Below are 9,908 nucleotides of genomic sequence, written 5' to 3' on the forward strand. Positions count from 1 at the left end.
TGCCACTGAAATGCTTTTTCTTTGAGAGCCGTTTCTTCTCAACTCTGAAAAATTCAAAAAATATGTTGTGTAGGTAACATCACCACATGTAGTACCAAGCTCAGTATTTTCTTGGAAGCAGTGAGAGTTGTATTTTGGAGATACGTATATTAGATACATTTTTGCAGGCAGTTTCTCTGATTAATTCAGAAATCTTATGAGAAAGGACGTGGCTGAGACAATGGGGAAAGTGGTCCACTTGAAGTACAGCAACATAACCAGCTGAATAAAGATCAGGCAGTGAAAGTTAAATATTTTCACCAGCTGATAGCCGATTCCACATTGAAATTGCAATCACTTCCAATGAAATTTGACCGTAAAACAAAAGTTACCTTTAATTTTTTTAAAATACATGCTATTTATGAAATGCTACATTGATCTCCTTTAGCATAGAAGTACATGAATCTTCTGGGCTTTTGATGTCTGCTGTGAAACCTATAATACAGCATAAATTGAATAAAATTACCACTAACTGTATCTCTATGTGAGTGTGCATGTAAATACATATATATGTATAAAATTGGATACATGGCAGTGATTTCAGGAGATTAATCCAATTTTAAGGTTAGATGGTGTGTTTATGATATCATCTGAAAGCACTCCTAAGTATCCTTTTTAACGTATAAACAACTAAAGAAAAATAGAATATACAAGAAGAATAGCTGGTGAGTCTTACTCGTTGATCTGGCAGCAGCAATCCTCTCATCCCTATTGGTTTTCCACCCTGGTGGTACAAGGCACAAGAAGATTTGGAAGAAGGGAAGTATAAAAAAAAGAACATAACTTAAAAGTCATCAGTAGCAAATGGAATTACATGAGCGATCTTCAACTCTGTTTACTTTGTTTCTGATGTGGAGATGCCGGTGATGGACTGGGGTTGACAATTGTAAACAATTTTACAACACCAAGTTATAGTCCAGCAATTTTATTTTAAATTAAGCATTGTTCTGTGAATAATACTTAATTCATTTACCAATTTATATTTTTTATTTTTTTTTAACAGACAGTGAGGAAACTCCATCAGTTTACATTCGATCTATTTGTTCAGTCCCAATCTCTGAGCATCCAGTTCCCTGAAATGATGGCAGAGATAATCTCTGCCCAGGTACCAAAGATCCTAGCTGGTATGGCCAAACTGCTTCTTTTTCATGAACAGTGACGTTCATTGCTTACATATGTTATACTGCCTGTAACTCTATACTACCTAGAGTTTATCTTGTTTTCAAATTCATCAGTTCAGCCAATGCTACATCTGTTCTGATTAAGAAATGAAAATAATTGTGCAAAATCTACCTTTATTTCCAGTGGTCGGTTGACCACCCAGTTACAGAGTTGGTCATGTTATACAACCAAACTGAGGTAGGCTGGTTGTAATCTTATTGACTAGTTGTTATGTTGGACCACACAGATTACTGGTTAATACCTTGGTTACATTTAGTGAAAATCAGCTGCATTCACCTCTTCATTGGTCCTTCAGAGTGGTTTCCTTTTCTGATTTTTACTTAAAGCTACCTACATTTTTTATTATTTTGAAACTACCTAGTGACCTGTTTTCATTTTATATCCTTAAAACAAATCAGATATTAGTTTTGCCTGGTGATCGATATTGCCTCTCATCATGTTTCATTACATTTATCAAAACATTTCTGTTAAAGAGCAAAATCTGATGTAAATTGCAATTTTTAAAAAATTTGCACTATAATATTTCCTTTCCTGAATGCCAGAAAAACAGTATGGTGTTATGGTAGGATTGTGGGGGTGGTTCCAAAATTCATAAATGTATTTTTTTTAAATCTACAAAAAAGTACATTATATTGATTTATTGATAGCTTTTTTTACATGCAATTATTTACTAGAATTCTTTCTTTCTAATGTTTAAAAGTATACATTCAAAACACATAAAATGACAGAATTTGAACCCCAAGTATTTCATATGTTTTATTTTTTGAGGAATTCACAAGTAGTACAAGTTCTGGTTATACTATGCTGTTTTGGTGCAGAATTTAGCATCTGGTTGACTTGTTCTGTTGATGGGTTTAAACTTGTGCCTGGTCAATATAACAAGTAGCGGTATTCCAAATTTTATATCTACCAAAGCTTTTTCGTTTACATAAATGAGGTTTCTGTAATACCCTTACATTTAAATAATCCATGCAGTGTAGCACAATACCAACTGCATATTTCAATATTAAAAGAGTTATAGCTGTTCCCCCATATCACCAAAATTTGTTTTATTCTGTACATATTTAGTCAGAAACAATATTAGTGATTTAGACATTTTGCCTTTAAACAATGCAGGCAACCTCCACCAGGCAATAAAAGGTACACACTACTTTTATGATTAAAAATGGAAAGAAATTTTCTTTGGTATGCAATCTTCCTGGCTGCCTTTTTAATTTTGATTAGTAATTTTTTTGCCATTTTTGTCCTTATCCCTTTGTTAAACCTGTGAAACGGCATAACAAAAACACAAACGGCATAATACAAAAACACTTCTGAAAATGTCATAAATATGTGCATCCGTATGGTACCATCATATTTGCACCATATTTGGCTTTCTGCAAACCATTGAAATTCTTGTTGCTCTTCTACAAAAATGAAGTATGAATATAGGCCACATAGCGAAAGCATCTTGCATCTGATAAAGAAAGACATCTATGCCAGTAAAAATTTTCAAGAATAGAATTGTAACAGTCCTTTTTTATTTTGAGATATGAGCATGTTATTAATCATTTAGTGTCTGTGAAAAAGAAAATGGTGTAAATTTCCAAACTTCAGTAGAATAGAGTAAAAGTATAGAGACAACGCATTTCTCCATTTGCAGTATTTTCAGAACTAAATGTCTGGTGTAAAAAATGTTACCGTAAGCCTCAAAAAGTTAAAACCTTTTTTTACATCATCTGTGAACAGCACCAATGTACTGCATACCTTGTTTGGACTCCTTTCTGAATTAAAATTTCTTGTGTTCAGTGCAGCCAAATGACAGGCTAAAGCTAGGTGTACAATTCTATAAGCAAATTCTTTAACAAAAAATTGTATTTTTTGGGGGGAGGGAGGAAAGAGGAATGCACTTGTTAATATTTTTAAGCAAATTAAAAGGACTTACTTACTATTTTAAATGACTTAGTTGTTGGTTTTTTTGGGGTTTACAGGAATGAGGTTGGTCTGTCACCAGAGCAGACTTGATTTTTTGTTGTGTTGGGTTGCAATACATCTTAAATGTCTTGAGTTAGCTCCTTGAGCACTTGATCACTGAATCCATGACTTCCAGTAACCTGGGAGATTGCAAGCAGTGGGAGCAAATAAAGCCCTAAAAACATTTTTTTCCCGTTTCTTTCCCCAAACAATTAAACTGAGTACAGCCTTAGTTCTCCCAGGAAAAAAGTTGTAAATTTTGAGAGCTATAGGATGGACCAGTGTTTATTGTCCAAGTTTTATAAATAAATATTTAATGTATACTCAAGTTATATTACCACATCTAAATTTTTTGACTCATGACACTACAATCCTTCCAGCCTCAGCTATAATTCACGACAGTTTATGCTGTGCATCAGGAAGAATGAAATATAATGAATCCCTGTAATAGATTTGAAATATCCCTTTTTTCATTGGCCTTTTCAAGCTGTGAAAGTGTTTTCAAAATTTGTTGAAAACTTCATCTGGAATGTCACAAGAAAAAAACTTTCAAAATGCTCAAAATTGGAAGGTGCTCTAATATTTCAAAAATGGGGTGAAGATCAGTTCGTATAAGTTATATTTTGTAAATGTATGAATCTTTGTTATAATGGTAATATGTTGATATGATGATTACAATAGACGTCTCTTAATGGAAACACCACTATGGCAAGCAAAATGTTTCTTTTATCCAATCATTCCTATTAAGCAGACAGCACACGATGTATAGGAAATAAACAGTTGTCTGCCATGATGCTCCCCTTAAACAGCTATCCTTATTAAGAAGGTGCCTGTTGATATGCGCATACTTGTATTCCAATTTTGAAATTTATTAATGTTTGTTTTTCTTTTTTGGAAGATTCACTCCCAAGTGCTGACAAATACCTATCAATATTTCCCTTTGCCTTAGCTGTCACAGATTTGTAGATAAATTTGCAAGTGCCTTTACAAATTTGTTAAAACCAACACACAGAGGAAAATAGGATATTTTAATGTGTTATAATGCTATCAGGCACTCATTAAACAAGGTTCTTAACTTACTTCTAACTAGAATACTGTAACTAGGAGCCTGTCTTTCTGGGTTGATTTTGTACGTCATGTTCAGATTCCACCCCCCCTCCCCCCCCCATATTATACATTTTTATCCCATGTTTCACATTATCAGTCACTGATTATAAAACCTACAGATGTATAAATCAGGACAGTATTCTAATTCTTTTATAATTATAGCTATGATGGTATCAGCATGCAAGTATTTCTATTATGGTGGTTACTTTATAAAGGATAAGTTGCACTGCATTATGTAAACAGGGTATGTTACTTTCCTGTAGCATGCAGTGAAATTAATCCTCCTACCGCTGCTGGGCAGGTCACATGGTAATGAATTACTTTTGATCAAATCACAATTTGAAGCAGAAATTTGCCATTCATCACTGTCCACTTTGACATGCAGCAGCAGCAAGGAAAAAAACTTGCCTACAAAAGATTTCGGAGATACTTCCACCAACACCACCTATGCATAATGCAAAGAATAACACAGGTTAAAGTGTATTGCAAGGCAATAATACACATTGAGTGTACAATAATAAACTCCATGGTTTATAATGTCATTTCAGCTTGATATATTACTACCTTGTAGCACATTCCAGCCTAGGTGTTTTCCTGCATGTGCGGTGACTAGAATGTTTGTGGATGAATTAGCATCTGCTTTTTGAAATAGCTAAAAACAGAAAATGTTGGAAATAGTCAACAGGTTAGGTAGCAACTGTGGGGAGAACAGATCAGTTAAAGTTTTGGGTGCAGACCCTTCTTAAAAAAAACTAAAAAATGTTTTGAAGAAAGTTTTACACCAATGTTAACAGTTCTGTCTTCTCCCCAGATGCTGCCTGAGCTGCTGAGTGTTTCCAGCATTTTATGTTTTTGTTTCATATTTCCAGCATCTGCAGGTTTTTGCTTTTGTTTTAAAATGGCCAACTTTGTACAGTATGGCTTAAAAGGCCTACAAAGAGGAATACTTGTACATTTATCAGAGTCCTCTCGTATATGTTTCATAGTCCTTGAATGAAACCAGAATAATATTTTGCCCCTTTTTTCAGCCAAATCTGGCCAATCTCAAGTGGCTGTTTAGTGTGACACTCCCTACATTTTGAGGGTACAAACCCCTACCTGACCAATATCATATATTGAATGAATGTATATGTCACCCCATTTTCAGTTTTAAGGACTGTCAATATATAGGGTCTGTCCCTTTAATGGTCTGAGGATAGAAATATTTTGTAAGAATAAGCACCTTATAAGTGACAATTTTTGTCAGCCTATTTTGATTCTTTTTTGTATTCTTGAGCATTTGTTAATAAAATGAATATGCATACTTCTGTATATTCTATTATTGTGGAACAGTATGTATGCATTACATAGCTTTTGCAACACAGTAATTTCATGCATTGTGTTAGAAAATGTTGCTGTAACACTGATGCTATGCTCTGCCTTTATTCTTGCTATTATATTTATTAGTCAAAGATTTGTTAAGCAAATGATACAGTCAGGTGGAGACCACCTGGCTGCCTGCATTTGGACAGGGCAAACTGCTGCAATGAAAAAATGGTGCTGCTGTATCATTAGGGTTGTCACAATGGGGTATATTTTGCTCTGAGTGTTGATGTTAACAAAAAAGCAGATATGACTAAACTTGTGAGGAAATAAGTGACAGACTTTTTTTCCATTAGTATCACCAGTCCTATTTTTGATAGCCTAAAATGGGTGTGAGGTGAGTAGCAAAATAAAAGCTTATTAAGATGGTGTAAATGACCTATGTTAAGAAATACGTGCAGTTTTCCTCAAGGGGATGTAAGAGAAAATTGCGTTTTGAACTCCCATTGAGAATGGGACTCAATCACACAAAGGAAGGGCAAGTTTGAATGTATCAGCACAGTATTTCTATAAGTGAATTTTTCAGCCCAATACAATGGCTATATCATAGTTTACTGGCAGTTGCAGGACAGGGTGGCCTAGTAGCACACAATGCATAGGAGGCACATCATCTACCAAACCAAGCAGTGCATGAGGAAGCTTAGGCTTAGCAGGGATGTTATGACTGAGGTGTGCCATCTAATTCTCAAAGGCCTGCAGGCACGGTCAAACATTTACATCACTGCCCTCAAGTTTAATGCCACATGGTCCTTCCTGACACCCGTGGGGGAAATGCAGGAGTCAATCATTATTGCGGTCTATTACTGCATTAAGTGGGTAACTAAAGCCTTTTTTTACTACATGCTCACTGCATACACATTGGCAGAGACCAACACCTGCAGAGGGAGCGAGAGTTTTTCAACTTTTGTGGTTTTTCCAAGGTACAGGACACCATTGCCTACATAATGTAGGCAATGGTACTTACTAAGTTCATGGTACTTACTAAGTTCATGTACTTACTAAGAATGACATAGTTCACTTTACTAGGAAGTAAATTAGTAGGCTATTACTATCAAAGGATAAATGGTTCCCATCAGAAAATAATGCATGTTAATATACACTTCCTGAGAAGTACACGATACTGAGAAAATTAACTATTGCATAGGTCTTTGAAGAAGAGGGAAGGATTGAGGGCTAGTTCGCTGAGATGTAGGTTACTTGGTGCAACCATGATTTATGACACTTCTGCATAACTCCAATTCACCAGCAAAGATCAAATACAAACTATGGAAATACATATGCACATTAGTGACTCATCGAGCAAGCATTTGGGGTGCTGACTGCTTATGGAAGGGGCAGGAAGTTTTACAGCAGGCTCTTAAGGTCGGAAAAATTGTAATTGCGTGTTGTATAATATTCCCATTGACAGAGACCTCACAGTGGACATGAACTAGGAGCAGCCATGGAAGAGCAGGCACTGCAGACACACACAAGATTCTTATTGCCTCTTCTTTCTCCCATTGACCTCTGTAATTGGACATTATTACTTTCAACAGGATAGATTTACAATAACAGTTGGTTTTCCATCTTAGTTTCTAATAAGAACAATATCCATAGTTTACTTTTGAACAAGTAACTTTCATGCATAATAAAAAATGATAGACTGCAACATATATTCAAAATAATAATTTAATGTCTTTCAGTGACCCTGTTGGCTGAGTGTACATGGTGTTCCGGTTCAAGTGGTGTATTCTGTATATATGCTCAAGAGTTCAGTATCTTTTTCTGCTGCATTTCTCACTTTTCAGCTGTGCACTCCTTTGTGTAACTTCACAATGCCAAAATCCTAAATGCGCCCCTAGCTGAGAGATTAGAGGTGGTGGGTGTCCACTCAAGCAACTGGCCAGCTGCATGAGATTCCTAAGAAGCACTGCTACCAGAGTGTAGAACAGTGGGCATTTATGACTACTTTGACTCCATCCCTCATCATTGCTTACGTGTGTTGTTGAGGCACCCCACCTACAATACATTCCACTACCGTGGGCATCAGTTGTATAGAGGCAAGTGACTGCTTGATACTGCACGGTGTTCCTGAATTCTATGTGCAAAAGCAAACCTCATAAGGCCTGTAGCCTGAAATAAAGAGGGTCAGGCAGCCAGCCAGTCGGCTGCTTTGTATTTGCCTGTCTCTCAACATTCCCTTCCTCTTCTGCCCCTTCATCACTAGTGCCCTGTGTTTTACAAAGGGTTTCCACAGACAGCGCTATCTACATTCTGTAAAGTGCTTCAATCTAACATGGTGCTTGGCGCAATTGTGAATGTTCACAGGTGGTGCTGTAGAAAGTGTTTCTGTGCTGCTGGATGCTAAATCATAAAGAGACCAGAGGGAGATGCTATTAGCATAAAAGAATGCATATCCATTTAGATATTTTGTCATTAAATGAACCATTAAGCACTTGTGCACAATCATTCTGTATGAAGAAATTGATGGAACACATGGAGCTGAATATAGTACTATTTGGTCTGCACATCCATTGACACTTATCTACAAATTCATCAAACTAATGTAGCAAGTGGTGTCTCATAAACAGTTAATGCTTTCTCCCCCAGGAGCTGCAACTACCTGTTGCAATCCTCAGTCTCCTATCGTCTGCCACATTACCCTATAAAAGAGTTGTATGGCTTAAGGCAGGGTGAAATAGCACTTTGGAATTAATTTCTGAGTCAGTAACATCTACTCAATTTCACATCTATATGTATCTGTCCTTTGCTGATGTTAGATTATAGTTTTCACTTGACAGTAATCTTTTTTCAATTTGCAATTTTTTAAGTACATATCCTGCCTGTCCTGTTCGTTTGAAACTCAAGAGTTCATCTCGTCTGTGATGTATGGCCACACTCATTAGAATTTTAAGAATTCACACCCCACTAGCAGAGGTCAGTGGACCCTACAGGATTTTCCATCCATTATCCCTATTGTCTTCACTGTAGTGAATGACTGTCCTGCAGAACCAAAAAGATAGTTTCATTTAGATCACTATTCACATTGTTGTCTGTAAATCTAGAATTCTGAATTAGGTAAGCTGTTAGAATGATTCTGTTGTACTTTCTCCTGCTCATTTGATAGCTATCAACAATATTTTATGGATTTATTCCAGTCAATATGCAATTTTGATAATCGAGAACTGTGAAACCAACATTATTGCAGGTGCATCATAATTGACTGATATTGCTAGTAAATTTATGCTTTAAAATTTCAGTCATAGTTGACTGCCATATTAGTAGCTGTTAAAATTTAGAAAAACACACATGAAAAGTTACGTACTAAAAGAGCAAAATATACCCCAATATCTTTCTGTTTTTTGGACAATATAATAATCATTAAAGAAAGGTGTAAAGCAACATTAAAAATGTGAAACCATGTGAAAAGTTATTGATTTGGGTGTTATGTAAGCATTAAAATTTTGCATTTAATCTTTAATTATTTTTGTATGTCCAGTGCAGAGTGCAGCTTTGCTCATTTATCTTTATTTGTTCTGGTACAAAAAGGCACAATTATTTTTAACCTTTTACATTGATCTGTCACTTATCACAATTAAGTCTACTATTCTCTCATTTCAGAGACAGACAGCACAATTACTCTGGCTTTTAGACTTCCAAGATAGATTAGTACATCAAAATGTTACAACATCCCTTTTAATATTCTTGTTATTGAAGCTACAGTATCTGTTTCTGAGGTTTATGCAGAAACAAAAGTCCAATCTAAGCAAACAGGTTACACAACAACTTTCATTAACATTACTCAGTCTTTGTAATGACTTGCCCATTTTTATTCTTTTTGCAATTTCTAAGATCTGATGCAAGAAATGCTTTTATTTGACTTTTCAAAAATAATTTCATGGCTATGAATTGTAATTTACTGTTTATCGTGTAAGAATATACTTATTGACATTACACAAAACCTACATAATAGAATCTATTCCATTGAAAAACAATTTTACAAGTTAAATTTTAGAGATAAATTATATATCATAGCCCTCAAATTAGACTACCCATGACAACACAATATCATACCATTGATTACATTGTCAAATGTTTTGTTAATTCATGAAAAGTGAAATGAAAGAACATTTGTTTACAGTGAGATATGCTTTCCTTATTCCATGAGCATGATTGGTGATTTTTTTATTCGTTCATGGGATGTGGGCATCGCTGGCAAGGCCAGCATTTATTGCCCATCCCTAATGCCCTTGAGAAGGTGGTGGCGAGCCGCATTCTTGAACCGC

At 35.5% G+C, this 9,908-nt stretch overlaps 1 protein-coding gene across 2 annotated transcripts in view; it reads left to right on the forward strand.

The window, feature by feature from the left end:
• Window positions 1-9,103, forward strand: part of ar (androgen receptor) — a 284,701-nt gene extending 275,598 nt beyond the window's left edge. For both annotated transcript variants that reach the window (XM_067997226.1, XM_067997227.1), the window contains one exon: window positions 1,043-9,103. In XM_067997226.1, coding sequence (XP_067853327.1) covers window positions 1,043-1,198 — 156 coding nt within the window. In that variant the 3' untranslated portion in view covers window positions 1,199-9,103. The remainder of the gene's footprint in view (window positions 1-1,042) is intronic.
• The last annotated feature ends 805 nt before the right edge of the window (window positions 9,104-9,908 follow it).

This window comes from Heptranchias perlo, chromosome 15 (genome assembly GCF_035084215.1).
Source record: "Heptranchias perlo isolate sHepPer1 chromosome 15, sHepPer1.hap1, whole genome shotgun sequence".
In the NCBI taxonomy this organism is placed as follows: domain Eukaryota; kingdom Metazoa; phylum Chordata; class Chondrichthyes; order Hexanchiformes; family Hexanchidae; genus Heptranchias; species Heptranchias perlo.